The sequence below is a fragment of the Triticum aestivum genome, chromosome 6B (genome assembly GCF_018294505.1).
Source record: "Triticum aestivum cultivar Chinese Spring chromosome 6B, IWGSC CS RefSeq v2.1, whole genome shotgun sequence".
Classification (NCBI taxonomy): Eukaryota; Viridiplantae; Streptophyta; class Magnoliopsida; order Poales; family Poaceae; genus Triticum; species Triticum aestivum.
In genome coordinates this window covers 102,493,131-102,511,583 of record NC_057810.1, presented here as the reverse complement: position 1 = coordinate 102,511,583, position 18,453 = coordinate 102,493,131, and the positions used below count along the sequence as shown (strand labels likewise).

General features: G+C 42.1%; 1 protein-coding gene across 6 annotated transcripts; it reads right to left on the bottom strand.

The window, feature by feature from the left end:
- Window positions 1–1,553: 1,553 nt before the first annotated feature.
- LOC123136027 (uncharacterized) lies at window positions 1,554–18,121 on the bottom strand. Of its 6 annotated transcripts, none has more exons than XM_044555304.1 (21): window positions 16,613–18,118; window positions 14,652–14,945; window positions 14,308–14,550; window positions 14,053–14,185; window positions 13,820–13,959; window positions 13,096–13,729; window positions 12,511–12,575; window positions 12,330–12,431; window positions 11,994–12,136; window positions 11,461–11,516; window positions 10,465–11,105; window positions 10,173–10,363; window positions 9,764–10,055; window positions 8,543–8,911; window positions 8,349–8,458; window positions 7,324–7,654; window positions 6,377–6,781; window positions 2,736–2,973; window positions 2,591–2,631; window positions 1,941–2,070; window positions 1,554–1,857 (listed from the first exon to the last, which is right to left on the bottom strand). In XM_044555304.1, exons 1-19 carry the CDS (start codon window positions 18,038–18,040, stop codon window positions 2,606–2,608), a joined length of 5,841 nt encoding a protein of 1,946 aa, XP_044411239.1. In that variant the 5' UTR covers window positions 18,041–18,118; the 3' UTR covers window positions 1,554–1,857; window positions 1,941–2,070; window positions 2,591–2,605. The 6 variants fall into 6 exon arrangements, with proteins under 6 accessions (XP_044411239.1, XP_044411241.1, XP_044411243.1 ...); XM_044555306.1 differs by having other exon boundaries at window positions 1,941–2,067; XM_044555308.1 differs by having other exon boundaries at window positions 8,543–8,830; window positions 16,613–18,117.
- Between the last annotated feature and the right edge of the window lie 332 nt (window positions 18,122–18,453).

Sequence of the window (18,453 nt, the reverse complement as noted above, 5' to 3'; positions counted from 1 at the left end):
TCGGCATAGTGGAGTCGTGGAACACAAGAACTGAACCCTTATCGAGATGGCTTTCATAATGCTTGACAAATACAAGACTCCTCGCCGATGGTGGCCCGAAGCAATTGATACTGCACGTCACATGATCAACCGGGTATATCTTCACAAATTCCTCAAGAAGACTTCATATGAGCTCCTTACTGACAAGAAGCCCAATGTGACTTATTTCAAAGTCTATGGTGCTAAATGTTGGATTAGAGATCCTCATCACAGTTCTAATTTTGCACCGAGAGCACATGATGGTTTCATACTTGCTTATGGTAAGGACTGGCACACCTACAAAGTCTTCAACACCTATCACAGTAAGGTTGTTGAAACTATAGATATGCGGTTCGATGAAACTAACAGCTCACAAAGAGAGCACCCTCCTGTGCTAGATGAAATACCTCATGAGGAATCCATAAAGTTAATAGGCACTGATGAAATGGTGCCTACTGAAGAAATAGCTGAACTTAAAGAAAACGATGTTGAGGAAAATGCTCAACAACAAACAAGGCACTCCTGCAAATCCTTTTTTTCTTGTTTCAGTGGGAAGAGCAACGGGCATTGCCCTGGAAATCCTTCAGTGGTTCGAATCCACATCTGAGCGTCTTTTTTTCGGTATGCCGCTCCGCGAGCAAAGAGCGCCGCGAGGAGAGCGAGAGAACGAAGTGGGCTTTGGTGATGTCGGAATTTTCACCTATTTGTATCTATTTAGTGATCAGTCCGCTAGTTTCTTTGATTCCACTCGGTGTTCCTTTTCCATTTGCTTCCAATAGTTCAACCTATCCAGAAAAATTGTCGGCCTACGAATGTGGTTCCGATCCCTCCGGTGATGCCAGAAGTCGTTTCGGACCAGTACATCCCCAAAAAGCAAATGAATTGCAAATTGACAAAACCAACCTTTTGGTGCCCTATTATAGGGATTTTGTTGGAGATGATTTAAAGTAGCTATTAAACATGAAGTAGGGCCCCTATAAAAAAATATGATCATTTGCACAAACATAAAGTACGGGCTTCAATTTGTTTGCGGCGCGGAGAAGAATGAAAATGGGGATAAGAGGAGATAGAACGAGCAGGGCCAAGAAAAAAATGTGCATGGCCCCACAGAACTCGGGGCATACATGGGAGTGTTCGGCGAAGCATGAGATCGGTCGGCCAATCCAGGTTCCCATATAATCTGGAGAAGGTCGTTCGCAATCAAATTAGAGTAAAGTTGGCCGATCGAGATTTTGGCCAGCCTAGAATAATCTTGTAAGTAAGCAGCGTCCACAAGTCCCGTTTAGTTAGATTTAGCTAGCTACATAGTTTATTTTTCCAAAAAAAAAAATTATTGAACTGTGAGATCACTAGTGGGTTTAAACAGGACCCGGTTCACATCCCTACTGAAAATGCTCCTCTGCCAAGGCAAGATCTTTGTTACGCCCTGAATATTCACCAGCAAAAAGAAAAAGAAAAGAAAATCTGAATAGTTTAAAACAGCCTTTTCAACCAGGAAGGCAGCCATATACGCTTTTAGAAAACATAGGGAAAAAGAAGGAACAAGTCACTCTGTACAACATTTGGATCAGATATATATTTGTTTATGTTTATCTAACATTGGTCGTCGTGTCTCCTGCAGCTATACATCTCAGCGCCTTCATGGTTTTTACAATGAGTGAACAAGTCATTTACAGTGAAATGGTGTGTGGGTCACGTTCAACAAATGTGGGCCCTGTCCTGCCTCAAAATTAGTTTCCTTGTCAGTTAGTCTTCTAATTTACAGACTCATGGTCATGGGTTCGCTCGCATCTATCGTCTCACCTTCCTATATGATTCTTCTTCTAACTGAGAAATAATCTGAAACAGATGGATGACAATAAATTGCCAGATGACCGAACCTGGACGAATCATTACAAGATGAAAAAAGAAGTATCCTCTACCTTCGAATATTGTCTCAGGAGAGAAGAACCATGCTAGTACAAGGACACATCACTCACGAGAATCCTATGCAGCTCGAGCACATCAGATTGGTTGAAGCTTCGACAGCCGTAGTGGCAAATAGTCTGGCTGCTGCACAGAACAAGAAATATCCAATGCTTCACTATTGAGAAGTACGACAAGAACCTCAGTATCCATTTGTGATTACAGAAATTGAATGTAAATAGAAGTAAACACATCTATATGTTTGGTAACAGATTTAAACCTTAAAACAAATGAGTTCTTTTACATTCTCCGTTAGTTTCGAAGTGTCATGTCAGCTACTTCTACTTATTGTACAAGTTTAAAACAAACGAAATCTTGCCGTATAATGCAAAGGCACAACTTGGCATCATTGTGATGTGCTTGTGGGACCAGATGTGTTTTTTTTTTGTTGAGCAGATGATTGATATGGTGCCTCAAAGGCACCAGTGTCAATTGAGTCTAAATCATTTTCTCCAAGAAAAAAAAATAAGCCTGAATCTGCTTAGTGAGGGGATCTTATTAAGTCTCGACATTTAGAAAAAATATCAATGATGATCTCACAGATGACAGAAGCATACAAACACTCTCAACAAAATTACCAGCACATAAATATCACCGAGCTACATACCGTACAATCAGTAGTCTACCGCACTTGATTCTTGTCAGAACCTGCAGAATATTTTAAAAGGTAAATAGACAAATAAGAGTCCAAGATAAGATCAATACTGTGATGATCATGTTTATTCAGTCAACCGAGAGAATCAGAGACTTACTGAATATGCTTGACTTTGGTGGAAGCCAATTCCCTGATTTCTTTGATTTTGGCTCCTTCATGTGCCATATTTTCTGTGGTTTTTCACTTCTAACTGAATGTCTGCTGGATTCTCCCACCAAACTTACTCTCTTTTGTATCTTTTCATGATATATGGCTGGCGGAGAAAGTTTCAACGGGGGTACAGTCTCAATATGAAAAGACTTCTGACCTTTCTGGAGATTGTTCAGTATTTCAAACTGCAAAAGGAAATATCGTGGCAAAAACTTTAGCTAGTACTATAGAAGTACAGAGTATAGAGCCAGATCCATTTTATCACCATTGAAAAACTAGAATTAACTTAGATTTTTTTATTAACTAAATTTAAAGTATTAGAGTGGACACTAAATTCTATATCACTGACCAAAGCATAACCAAGTACACAGCTGATATAATATCTAACACAGATAACCAAAACAGGATGTAATATTATATTCATTACAAGAGAGATATCACAAGTTATAACTGGACCAGGGCTTCCAAATATCACAAGTCAAGTTTTTGGAAAGCGCCTGGTAATACAACAACAACAACAAAGCCTTTAGTCCCAAGCAAGTTGGGGTAGGCTAGAGGTGAAACCCATAAGATCTTGCAACCAACAAATTTTGTATATATTTATAATCATGGCTCTGGCACATGGATAGCAAGCTTCCATGCACCCCTGTCCATAGCTAGCTCTTCGGTGATACCCCAATCCTTCAGGTCTCTCTTAACGGACTCCTCCCATGTCAAATTCGGTCTACCCCGCCCTCTCTTGACATTCTCCGCACGCTTTAGCCATCCGCTATGCACTGGAGCTTCTGGAGGCCTGCGCTGGATATGCCCAAACCATCTCAGACGATGTTGGACAAGCTTCTCTTCAATTGGTGCTACCCCAACTCTATCTCGTATATCATCATTCCGGACTCGATCCTTCCTCGTGTGGCCACACATCCATCTCAACATACGCATCTCCGCCACACCTAACTGTTGAACATGTCGCCTTTTAGTCGGCCAACACTCAGCGCCATACAACATTGCGTGTAGAACTTGCCTTTTAGCTTTTGTGGCACTCTCTTGTCACAGAGAATGCCAGAAGCTTGGCGCCACTTCATCCATCCGGCTTTGATCCGATGGTTCACATCTTCATCAATACCCCCATCCTCCTGCAGCATTGACCCCAAATACCGAAAGGTGTCCTTCCGAGGTACCACCTGACCATCAAGGCTAACCTCCTCCTCCTCACACCTAGTAGTACTGAAACCGCACATCATGTACTCGGTTTTAGTCCTACTAAGCCTAAACCCTTTCGATTCCAAGGTTTGTCTCCATAACTCTAACTTCCTATTTACCCCCGCCCGACTATCGTCAACTAGCACCACATCATCCGCAAAGAGCATACACCATGGGATATCTCCTTGTATATCCCTTGTGACCTCATCCATCACCAATGCAAAAAGATAAGGGCTCAAAGCTGACCCAAGATGCAGTCCTATCTTAATCGGGAAGTCATCAGTGTCGACATCACTTGTTCGAACACTTGTCACAACATTATCGTACATGTCCTTGATGAGGGTAATGTACTTTGCTGGGACTTTGTGTTTCTCCAAGGCCCACCACATGACATTCCGCGGTATCTTATCATAGGCCTTCTCCAAGTCAATGAACACCATATGCAAGTCCTTCTTTTGCTCCCTATATCTCTCCATAAGCTGTCGTACCAAGAAAATGGCTTCCATGGTCGACCTCCCAGGCATGAAACCAAACTGGTTTTTGGTCACGCTTGTCATTCTTCTTAAGCGGTGCTCAATGACTCTCTCCCATAGCTTCATTGTATGGCTCATCAGCTTAATTCCACGGTAATTAGTACAACTCTGAACATCCCCCTTGTTCTTGAAGATTGGTACTAATATACTCCGTCTCCATTCTTCTGGCATCTTGTTTGCCCGAAAAATGAGATTGAAAAGCCTGGTTAGCCATACTATCGCTATGTCCCCGAGACCTTTCCACACCTCAATGGGGATACAATCCGGGCCCATCGCCTTGCCTCCCTTCATCCTTTTTAAAGCCTCCTTGACCTCAGACTCCTGGATTCGACGCACAAAACGCATGTTGGTCTCATCAAAAGAGTCGTCCAGTTCAATGGTAGAGCTTTCATTCTCCCCATTGAACAGCTTGTCGAAGTACTCCCGCCATCTATGCTTAATCTCCTCGTCCTTCACCAAGAGTTGGCCTGCTCCGTCCTTGATGCATTTGACTTGGCCAATATCCCTCGTCTTCCTCTCTCGGATCTTGGCCATCTTATAGATGTCCCTTTCGCCTTCCTTCGTGCCTAACCGTTGGTAGAGGTCCTCATACGCCCGACCCCTTGCTTCACCAACAGCTCGCTTTGCGGCCTTCTTCGCCATCTTGTACTTCTCTATGTTGTGTGCACTCCTATCCAGGTATAGGCGTCTAAAGCAATCTTTCTTCTCTTTAATCGCCTTCTGGACATCATCATTCCACCACCAGGTATCCTTATCTTCGCTTCTCCTTCCCCTGGACACTCCAAACTCCTCTGAGGCCACCTTACGAATGCAAGTCGCCATCTTCATCCACACATTGTCCGCGTCCCCTCCTTCCTCCCAAGGGCCCTCCTTAATGACCCTCTCCTTGAATGCCTGAGCTACCTCCCCCTTGAGCTTCCACCACTTCGTTCTAGCGACTTTAGCCCGCTTATCCCGCTGGACACGAATCCGAAAGCGGAAGTCAGCAACCACCAGCTTATGCTGGGGTACAACACTCTCTCCAGGTATCACCTTACAGTCTAGGCATGCACGCCTGTGTTCCCTTCTCGAGAGGATGAAATCAATCTGGCTAGAGTGTTGGCCACTACTAAAAGTCACCAGATGTGATTCTCTCTTTCTAAAGAGGGTGTTGGCTACAATCATGTTGTAGGCTAGAGCAAAGCTTAAGACATCTTCTCCTTCTTGATTCCTGATGCCATAGCCAAAGCCCCCATGCGCCCCTTCAAAACCTGTGTTAGATGTACCCACGTGGCCATTGAGGTCTCCTATGAAGAGCTTCTCACCAATCGGTACACTCCTAACCATGTCTTCCAGGCCTTCCCAGAACTCCCTCTTGGTGTTCTCATTGTGGCCTACTTGCGGGGCATACGCGCTGATAACATTGAGAACCAAGTCCTCAACTACCAGCTTGACCAGGATAATCCGGTCCCCACGTCTCTTGACGTCTACCACTCCATACTTGAGGCTCTTGTTGATCAAGATGCCTACGCCATTTCTGTTTGCAGCCGTCCCCGTGTACCATAGCTTGAAGCCGGTATCCTCCACCTCCTTCGCCTTCTGTCCTCTCCATTTGGTTTCTTGGACGCAAAGGATATTAACACCTCTCCTCACCGCTGCATCAACTAGCTCCCGAAGCTTCCCTGTCAGAAACCCTACGTTCCAGCTACCTAAGCGAATCCTCCTAGGCTCGGCTAGCTTCCTTACCCTTCGCACTCGTCGAGTCAAATGCGAAGACCCTTGCTCATTTTCCACTACATCCGGGCGCCGATGTAGCGCGCCACTAAGGATGAGAAATTTATTATACTAGCAGAAAAGAAATATCTTAAGATATTCCTACCCGTGACATCTGGTGAAGCGCACGAGATCTCTCAACATGATCTGTCTCGTGATTATGATGGACGCCATATGGTACTTCATGTTCAACCACGGGATACTTGGGTAGCCCATTCTCAGCTATTATAGGTGATTTGTTTCGGGCTTGTGTGTCACTCATTGAGAGACAAACTGGACATCCATCTTTAAAATCCTTATTGGATGATTTGCTTTGTTCAGACTCACAGTGAAGATGTGTTGCATGTCCACAACTGAATACTCGAACTGCTGAAATAGCACCTTCTTTAGAAAGTGAGCAGTTGCATACACAACAGACAAAAGTCTGTGGAGCAAATCCATGACAAACCCCTCTCTTTAATAAGCTCAAGGTATAGAACGAATCATCCTCGATAACTGACTTAGCTGTTTCCTGCAAGCAGGTGCGCAAGGTATCAGAGGCGCTATAATTTTTACTACTGGATAAAATACAGAAGAAAATAACCAAAGAAGGTGATGAACTCGTTTCACCATAGTTAACTTAACTGGTCTTCCATATAGAATAGGAAATATTGCAAGAAAATACTGAAGAAACAACATTTAATCGAACAAATTAAAAAATTAGTTCAAGATATCATTGTCTCGACACTAGTTAGATCAGTAGGAATATGTTAATTGATCCATAAAGTGTATAAGCGCTTTACGGCACTTGGTTCATGAATTTAGCTAAAAAATGTAATATTAAAAGCCTTGGGTTATTTTCAATCACTTTAAGCACTGAAGCTTCAGGACAAGGGATACAAATCAACTTGACATAATGTAACAACTCTGCTCTATTGCAATGGAATATGTAATTTGTTATGTCAAAGATAATGGCCTATTGCCCAGTGATTGGTGTTTTGCAAAGCATCAAACGCCATGCATGTTATACTTACTAAGTAAAAGGCAAAGGAAGGAAAATCAGTATGTGTGTACCAGTATTCTTTTTTCGTAGAGATACATAGACAGCATTCTATGTATGACAAGTTTAAAATCACCAAACTCTTGACTTCCATTGTCAGATAATAGCTTTGCCATAATTGCTGGCAGGGGTATATACCCAGCCATTGCCTCAATTATCTCTCCAACAAATTGTGAGAAAACTCTCCGCAGAGTATTCAAACACCTTTGATAAGCTGAATTCACCATTTTTTGTGAGAATCCTTTGCCTGTTTGATGTCCATTTGTTGTTTCACCACCCACGGACCAACAACCTTTTCCATTTACAACTTTGCTTCCATACAACTTTTTCAGTGGATCTGAGAAACTGCACCAACAACATAATGGCATTAGCAGAAATTGTATCTACCAGAACGATAGAGGGATATTCTGATATGATGGCCCCTCAACAAAACAAAAGTGCAACAATACTTTACACTGCTTGACAGATATCTATCAGTATTTAATAATAAGCCTTGCTTGAGAACAGTATTAGTTTCGAGAATGGCAGAAGATCAGCAGTCAGTACATTTTAGGATCATATTCCTAGCAATCTGTACAACTATACAAGGTACAAGTAGGGTGTGATCCAAATGTTTTTAAGCATCCATGAGATCAGACTCACAAATTAAATTCTACCCCTGCAAATTACCTCAAAATTGCATCAGTTACAAGAGAGTGGAAAGTTAATCAGCATTAAGTGAGATTTAATTGATCCTATGTTATACTCTCACTTGTCCATGCGCAGCTCCTGTGGCAGTGCCCCAGGCCAATGACCAATAGAGATGATGCCTTAAGGTGGATATTTGGACAGTGCACATGCTAAATTACTAGTGAAAAGAGAACCATATCACATGATTCACATCTGCCAAATAACATATCACTACTAACAAAAACCAGCAACGACTATCAAATTTCTAGTTATAGATCCAAATAATAGGACAAAATGCCAATATATTGCAGTGAGAAATGTTTTTGAAAGAAAGTATTTATGTATATAACTATATATTGGCACAACTTACGAGTCAACCAGTTGAAACCAAAGTAACTGAGACTCCTCTGGATCTAAACGCTGTGAATTCCTTTGGCACAATCCAATGGAGGAACGTAACACATCAAGCACTGGATGAGCCTAAATGAGTATCAAATATGTTACCAACTATACAACAGAGGAAACAAATATGGTTAGTATTTCAATAGGCACAAGAAAAAGAACCTCGCTCATGTTTAGAACAATGTCTGGTTGCTCAATTTCAGAGATACTCTTTGACGATGTCCGAGAGAACGCATTTTCCACCGAAGCGATAAACTGGTTAACTTTCTCATCTAGTCCAGCTAGAACAAGTTCCAACGCGCTCGCAACATCACCAACTCTCTCTTGCAGAAATGCAGCAGCATCTGTAACTCCATAATCTAGACAAAGGAGCAAACACCTCTCCAATCTGTAGCTATCGAAAGTCTCCAGAAACTTCAGAACTGACCTTGGTTCATACTGACACAGAAGCTGTGCAAGAAGGCGTATTTGATTAACAAAAAAAGGATGATGATCTCGCAAAGCATGTGCTGCCACTAAAAAAACTTCAACCTAACAAATTGCATCAGTAAGGTCAACTTTGCACCTCTTCAGAAAAGTGGCAAAATTTGTACCATTCACCGTAACAAAATGAAGAAACAGCAATTGACATATTGATTTGACAACAACAGTTTCAAATATAATATTGGAGTCTAAAGCTCCAAAAAAACTAGAGTGCAATACTGCCCACAAATATGTTCTCAAGGAATCCTCTGGTTTTTCCAACCATGATGTCTCACCAGGACTCAATCATTGTAACCAAACAATCAACTCTAGACCTGAGGTACAAAACTGCGCCCAAGGTCAGCCAAATACAACTACAAGGATACAATGATACCATCAGACTCCGTAGTATCTTAGTTGCAAGGAAATTTTTGCTTCTTGGTTTCATGTCATGATATTGACTTAGTGTTCAACCAACTGCTGATAGTTTGTTCAGATTAGAACATTTTGTGCAGTATAATGGTCAAGGTTCAAAATAGTGCTGATTCCACACTGGCCCCTCGAAGGTCGCCTAAGACCACTGCCTAGAGGTGAACCATAACCAGGCTCCGGCTAGTGAGTAGGCAATGTTTAACATCGCCTTTTGGAACATTTATAATGGTTAACATTAAGCAACTTTGTCTGTGTTGTATTTGCAAAGCACATACTGCTCAATGATTCAATATAACGGTTATGGCAAATCACTGCACTACCAGTTGCCGATAGATTGTTCTCCCAGTACAACTTTTGTGACAATATAGAGGTGAAAGGCTCTACTAAAGTCTACACTGATGGCATAAGGCTCCAACCAAAGGTATTTCATTATGGTTAAAAAGCTCTATTTCAAATATACTGATGTTAAAAATCTGTCAAAAAACGTACCTCCAGATAGAGTTCAACTAACTTATCAGTCATAGAAATAGGATTGCGGTCAAACAACTTTGGGAGATTTGATAATCTCTGAAGATAATCTTCGAGTTCGCCAGAGTACAGACTTTCAACAATTTCATAGTTTCTGGCAGTAAGTTCACTGAAGTCAAGTTTTCCTGACAAGTGTACTTCGATTGCAGTTTTCAAGAAAAGAAAGAGGCTGCGGTGATCAGAATGAAGCTCTGCCAATATTTGCTGGATCTCATCATGAAAATGATCAATGACCAACACAAATGCACACTCCCTAAGAAAATGAAAGGATAGGAGAGAAATTGAGCACATTCGGTAGAAAGACAAGCCAGCAAGTGAAAATTTAAAGGGGAAGAATATTACTAGTTAAAACATTAATTAACAAGCTCACCTGCTTAGATTGACTAGCTCAGCAAAATGAGATATTACTATGGAACGAAACGACAAAGCTTCATCACTTGCCAATTGAAGTAACTTTTTGTTGATGAAGATAAATGCATGGTATGGTTCCATTGTATCCTTCATGTAACTATCTAAAGCAGCCAAATTTTGATTTCTGGCTGTATATATCATGCCACAGGCCTGTATAGTAACAATATATTTACAGTCATAGGCTGAAAGATATTTTTGAGCAGCAGGGCTATATTATACAGGTGAACTTTCCAAAGGTAGTAGTGACAAACCTGATGAAAATGGGCATCTAAACAAAGATTCAACACATAATCAGAATTCCAGTCAGTTTGAGGAACCACGTTGAAGAGCTGAAGAACTTCTTTCTGAGGTGGCATCTTTTTATCATCGTATGATGTAGTGGATGACGTGAGGTATTTAAGAATGTGCTTGAGAACTCTTTGAGATGCATTTGCCCTTTTATGGGAAACAAAAAAGGATACAAATTCAATGATATGACTGAAGTCACTCACTGAAGGCCAAAGTTCTTCTGACTCAGCAGTACCCACAACAACGGAATGGATCGCCTCATTTTCTAAACCAACAATATGAATGATGGTGTCAACTACAGTTTGTAACAAAATATTTTGACTATCTGGGCTTTCAATATCAGTATCTTCTTCATCCTTAGATACAGATGCATCAAGAATACTAGAAGTAGGTTCAAAATTCTCTTGTGCAAAAGCACACTTGACAACTTCCAAAGTAGCTTCCGTATCCATCCATAGTAGATAGCATATGTTTGGGCATTTTCCAGAAGAAGAACTAAAACCCTTAAATACTTCAGAAGTGAGCATTTTAGAGTCCTCGAGCATGAATTGCAGAAGTTCTTTTCTCACTGCATGAAGCTGGGCTCGGGGAATTGTTCCATGCCCTGCAAAAATAGATCATGTGATAACATATCATGGAGTTGAATTGTCTTATAAGAGGATCCTATATAGCATTAGCATGTTCATGTGTATTCCTAGTTCAGAACATAATCCTGTTGGAAGTATGCAGATGTTCCCGTGAAGATAACACAACACCCGCACCTCATAGCAAATCTAAACTTTCCAATTTTAGAATATCAAAATTGACGCACATAGTTTTACTAACACACTTTCAATCTACCAGATTCAAGGCCCACCAAAAGCCCAACAGCACAGGAAAAACAGTCTAAGGTCACATTAAACTAGCATAGAATTTATGAAATAGTAAAAATCATGCCGTGAATGGCTTACATTACTAACCTGGAGGAAATGCTAGGCCCTGGAAGCAATACTTCAGATAAACAAGCATTCTGTAGCTGTTAAAGTGAAAATATGGTAAGATACTGGCCTTCCACATAGCACTAGTATTATATTCTAAAAGAAACACCAATTGCATATACAAAACTAGGCCGCTAGCAGTATCAAACAAAATCAAGCAAGTCTAACCAAGCCCTTTGAAAGCATGGGATGTTTTTTGCTTAGTATCAACATTTTTGTTCACACTCATGCATGTCATAGAGAAATCTCAGGGGAAACATAGAGATGCATTTCAAATGAAGATTCATGTAAATTGCAATGATAACCAAGTAACTAATGCTAAGAAAATTATCAAATTCTGATTAATCAATTTACCAGAACAGATATTCAATCAGGAACTTCAGAATAACACAAGTATGCTCAAATCACATATCAATAACTTGAACATAATGTGTACTATTATCTCATCTATACGAGCAATGTGATTGATTATGAGCGAGTTTAATACAACTCTTACTGGCAAGAGTACGGCATACCAAGTAGAAGTAGCATCTTTTCGAGTAGCATTCTGGATGACAGATAGAAGTTCCTCTAGAGGTGTACGGAAATCATTCAACCCTTGGTTAAATAAATAAATTAGAGCACCATATAACCCATGCTCACGACAGAGTCTGACTACCTGCAAACAGAACAAGTAGAACAATATCATGCGGATGCATAATTGTGCAACACATCTGTCCAAACTACAAAAGCGGTACCAGAAGATACTGAAAAGGGTTTTTCTTGGTCAATGAATGTAAACAATGAAACATGTCCGATAAAGCTCTACAAATGGACCTCTTACAGTACTTGAATGCAACTTTTATGTATACCTGATTAAAATCCAGTGATGAAATATCCATATGAAGAATGCATTGTTCGACTCGCTGCAACCATCCTTTGCCACTATAATGCTCTACTAGAGCTTGCATGATCTACAAATCAAATTGGCATAAATGTATAATCATTTGCAAATTCATGTGCTAACACTAGAAAATCCTCAGTGGCACTCACCTCAGGGGGTAAAGAACCCAGCATATCTTTCAATATATATGGCTCTAGTACCTCCAGAAATATACCTGTTATGTATGCCATGTCAGCCTTTTCAAGTTATAGCAGTAATTTAATAGCAGAAACATGTGCGTGCACAATCTTATCAGCAAACAGATAATTGACATACGCAAAGCATTTCTTATAGTATACCACATGAAAATTAATATAAAATCCTCTAGAATATTCCTTTAAAGACTGGAATCTTCAAAAGTGCAAGTAAAATAATTCCAAATTAAATGGAGTCAAAGCAATAAAAGAAAGAAAAAATGCCTGGCCACGCAAATAGAGCTCATTAAAGCATCCATCAAAAGAGATTTACAGAATGCCTGCAACTCAGAACAGAAGCAGGAAAGTATCTTCCTTTGCGTTCTTGTAGAGAAAAAAATTAGGAGGACCACAGGATGTATCAACAAATGATCTAAAGAAAGATGCATTAAAACATGGAAGAGAGGATTGCGTCAACTTCAGGCATGAACAGAATAAACATCAGAGTTAAGCAAAATAAGAAGGTTGCTAGTTCTTATGAGTTAATTAGAACAAGCCTACCTCCACTTTGGGCAGCAACAAACTTAGAGAAGACTGTATCAAACAGGATGTCATTCCGACCAATGTGAACACAAAACTCGACTGCAACCCCTCCTACACGAGCATATTGTTCTTCTCTCTGTGTCAGCAGGGATCTATCGGCATCTATCAGGCCATCTGTTGCTCCCCCCTTTCCAGTATGATTTGACAATGCAATTGAAATATATTCGAAGACATAACCTATATATGACAGCAGCAACTCTACTAAATACGGCATTATGGCTCCCCTTATAGAATCAACTGTTCTCGGAAGATCAACAACACCCTGTGTGTGACCGTCATAAAGCTTCATTGCCATGTCCAGTGCACCCATCCAATCACCAGCCATCTTTAGTGCTTCAATCCGCTCTTTCCATGGAAGAAGTCGCGAAACTGTAAGAAAGCTTGGGCCAAGAATATATACTGTAGCACCTCTCACTGCTACTGAGTTGTTAAAATGTCTCTCAGGGTTGCCAAACCTGTTAGAAAAATGTGTATGGTACAGTATGCTGTCATCGAAGACAAAACCATCAAGAATAAAGATAGTCCTGCGAAGCTCACTGCCATCTTTTGAGAACAAACAGAGCTGCCCTTTCAAGTTAAGGACAGCTAACATCTGAATGGGAAGAAAAAAAGTAATTTGATTTTACAACTGGGAAAAAGACATAGACTAAATGAATAACCAAAAGGGGAGACTTTTGCATGCCTGATCATTTAACCAGGCAACGCCAACAGCGGCACTATCAAGCTTCCAGTCCTTATGTCTGATCATCTTCGATTTAACAAGTTTTGCAACTTGTACTTGACGGTCCCATGCAAGCGCAAGCCAAGATACTCGCTCTTCATCTATAGTGTTGTCATTTTTAGTCCAAGAAACTAAAATTTACCAATATAAGGAACTACCAATCATTGTCAATGTCTAAGGAGGTCTAATCTTACCAATTGGCGATGAATCAGTGGAGGACGATGTGTATTTCCATGCAGCATAAGCAATTGACCCTTCGCGTGCTCCATCTGGTCTAGAGAAGTTCTCAATATGGTCAACGTGGTCAATGTTGGTACGGAGTCTAACCTAACAGGAGAAACACATAACATCATAAATCAGTACAAGAGTCATGGTAATTGTGAGTTCACAAGATAACAGATAGTGAAAAAATTACAAAATGTTTCCATTATTAAATATATCATCCGTACCACAAGAGCATGTTGATGCATAATGAACATGACTGTAACACCATCCTCCAATGGAGAAGAACCTTCATTGAAAAACTTCCATCCAGAATCTACTCCAACTACACCTCCCATCATGCTCCCAAGACCACCACTGGAGGAAGTTGGTAGGTTGCCCTGCATAGATGAGTTTCCAGAACCAAAGGATTCATCCGCTAGAAGAGGACAGGCTGAGAGCACGATTCCAGTGTTTCCATCAAAAAGGCGCTGGCAAAGTGTAGCTATGTTTTGTCAGAGCAGTAATATATTTAAAAGGGGATCAAGTGGATTAATATGTATACAATGGAAAGAATGATGTTTCTTCATACCTGAGTTCCCTTAACAGTCAAGCGATTAATGACGGGGATAATAGAGAAGGTGTGCAGAAGAACAAGCCCTTTTGAATCACCAGTGATGGCTTTAGATTGGCGGATAAAACAAACATGCACTACAGCTCCTGTATGCTCACCATATATGACTTTTGCTGCAGTAGCTTTCTGTACATCCCAAATTGTCATATGACCATCACCATATCCTACTAGCAGAAGATCCCCTTGCGGGTTAAAGCACATGGCAGTCACTGGTGATTGGGTTTTCTCACCTTGATTCCAAAAGAACAGCATCTGAAATAATAAAAGCAATCTTTACAGACCGAAAAATCAAAGTGACATATAATTCCCAGGACATCAGAACCACTAATCTACAACAACTGTCCTCATTCAAATCATAACCAGTATTGCGGTTTTATTATTTTCCAAGAGTTCATCCAACAAGATTTTTGAATAGCAAATGGCTACTGGCTTATAAGATTAATAGCTATATGTGCAGCCACTGAATTATTATATGACTGACAAACACATGAAATGTGCAGTACACCCCAATCCGGGAGATTACTTTTCAAGTTCATGTACCATCTTGGAAAAATATTAATTTTCAGCGAGCCAATTGTGCAGAGATTAATTGGTGAACTGTGGAACAAGAAGTTAAAAGTGCCTTGATGATTTGGGCGAGCTAAACATAAAAAGCCAAAAACAGTTTCTTCCGGTTCCTTGTTCGTAAAAGAACATAGAGATGTATCATAATCTTCTGAAACAACTGGATGCATCTAATTATTTCTACCATTTATGTATGGCATGGCAATCAATGCCATACAATCAATCACCTTTTTAAATAGAAATTATGGCAAATCAATCAAAGTTGGCATGATTAGATTCTGGCACACAGGAATAGTTCCTTTAAATGTATGAATATTTGAGTATGGAGCCATCTAATAAAAATATCAAGGTAACCCTTGTCTTCTATTGTTGCCATCAACTGCTAAAGACTATAAGTGGGCCCCACTATGAAGGATGTGTTACTGTTTGGCCTATTTTCCACAGCGTTGCCTTAGTGAACTTTGGACATAAGTATGAGAACAGGGAATAGGCCTCACAAAAAATTTAGTGTGTACATAAACCCCACATGGTCAACTTCTGGCAACACCATAAAACACGCAGATCTGGCAGGGTGATGCATAACTCCTGCTGACAATACCAATGTACAGCAATAGATGAGTTTTTTATATTCTGTGCTGCATGTAGTGTTTTCTTCTTTATCCCCTATTAAACAACCAGATGGATTACCGAAAATAACAAGCTCCACTGTGTAGATTTATTCCAATGTGTTACTGTCACTGATGCATAGCATAGCAGCAACTGGAATTTCAGTCATGTTAGTAGAGCCACTTGAGCAGATTCCTTGTGGGGACCTTATTGTACCTCTTGTTTCTGCTCCAAATCTAAGATTCTGTATGCTTTTGAAATTCTACCTAAATGCCATGTTTGTATTCAAGTCTGGTATACTAGGGCAGTAATGGGAACACCAGATGTTTGCATGTCAAGTTCAATATCATTATTTGCAACGCACTGAATCTGGATTGATTTATTTATACAAGATGTAAGTGCAACCCTGATCACAAGACTTATTTCCGAATGATGGTGCACAAATACAATGTATGGTCATCCCAGTAAAATTGGTATGACCACATCTTTTTTCCTCCCAAATTTCTCTTCAAGTCAAGGAAGGTGTGAAGTCCAGCAAAATGTAACACCAAGTGATGCATACAACTCTTGCAAAGTTGTGACCCCAAGTAGTGTCTACGACTCAGTGTTATCTAATGAATCATCTTCAAGTGTATACCACATAATACTGAAACATCTTGAAGTCCAACATGTGAAGCATGCCACTAAACCATATAGTATTGACCAAAACCAGCAATATGCACACCAGCACCAAGGAGGCAATGACTAACCTTTGCATCTGTATCATCAGCTTGATGGATGGAGTATTTGCTTGGGACGATGATAACAGATCCAGTGGACATGCCCATGGCAATATAGCTCCTATGTACTGCTAAGACCTGAGGAGAGCCATGGTCCTGTCTAAAAGAGGGAGATGCCATGGCACGAGTTATTGGGTTGTCCACCTCAATCTGCATGTAACCAATAGCTGGTTGCCCCTTCCCAATCCCCTCCAGGTGCATGGGTTGAGCTGCTGCTCCCTCCTCCCAGAGATGCCCAAATGAGGCCTGTCTCTTCTCAAGCTCCTCAGCCCGCTCCAGTGGTTTCATCGGTACCTTCGGCCTTTTCTCCGCATTTTTTTCAGCCATCCTGCTGATCTCCAACCTCTCTTCGATCACCTTATCAATGATGCGCTCAGATTCCAGTAGCTCTTCCAAGTCAGTGTCAGAAAATTCAGCTTCCAGACCATCATCAGTCTTTTCCTCGGAAACTGACCCATCTTGATCCACAATCTCACCAGCTTCCGCTAAATTTCCATCACTAAGTTGCTCATCACTATTTTCTTCATCAACAAGCCCAATTTGACTCCCAGCTTGATATGTTTCTGCCAAATTCTCGCCCCCAAGTTGCTCCTGCTCATTGACATTATCCACAGCAACAGAATCGACATTGCCTAGGTCCACCAATTCGGAGGGCTCGGAATTCTCTTCAGTCCCCACTTCCCCGTGCTTGTCCTCTTCCAATTCTTCATCCCCACTCCCACCGACAGCTTCCTCGGTCACCCTAGCAACCACTTCCTCACTGACCTTCTCAGCTACTTCCTCTGCTTCGAGATTTCCAGTGGAAAGGATCCCCTCGGAGGCTTCGGAGCCGGAGCCCTCGTCGAGGAGCTTATCGATGGGCGCGGAGGCGGTGCGCCGCGACTTAATTGCAGCGGCGTGCGGGGTGAGGACGGCGCGGGACGCGGCTGCCGCCGCGGCCAGGGCGGCGCCGGGCTTGGGGCTTGGGCGGACACCCCGGAAGAGCGAGGGGAGCGGCCTCGCCGAGGAGGTGGACGAGGAAGCAGCGTTGCTCGAAAAGGTTCTCGAGACGAGGGAGGAGAGCGTCGCCGACGGCGATGCGGAGGTGGATCTCCCGGGGGAAGCGGAAGGCGATGGCAGAGGAGATGGGGGAGAAGGTTTAGGGGGCGGCGGTGGGGCTTTGATACTGGTTAGGGGTTTGAGGTTGGTGGCGGGCGCACGGGTTGGCTCGTCGTCGCCTTCGGAGTCGGAGGAGGAGAGGAGGAGCAGCAGGTCGTCGACGGCGCGGCGGTGATCGGCGTCGGCGTCGGAGGCTGAGGAGGAGGCGGGAGAAGACGGGAGGAAGGCGTCGAGGTCGAGCTCCTGAGCCGGTGGCCGCGGTGGTGGCTGGATCGCCATCGCCGGCGACGACGACGGCATGAGGGAGATGGTCGCCGTCTCGCCGAGGTGCGGTGGTGCGGAGCTTGGGAGTTGGGATGCTTTCGGTTCCGATGTTGCTTCGGTTGTATCAAGTCCGTCAGGTGCCGAGTAAGGCCTACACGGGCCGAGACCATACGCATTGCGCGGGCTCGAAAGGCTCGTGTCCTAAGCCCAGATCACATATCCTAAAAAAGATTCTCAAAAAAACATATCCTAAAAAAAAAGGGGGGGGGGGGGGGGGGGATGCTATCCGGAAACGTAAGATATTTTATGTTTCCCAGCGAACGCATCAGCCACCGTTGGATGAGAGCGTGAATCTTAAAGCAGGGGATTGTTGCCACGCCAGAGAAAAAAAAACGTTCGCTGAGAATGGCTCATCCTCGAACAAGATGACGGCATACATCTCATCTCAT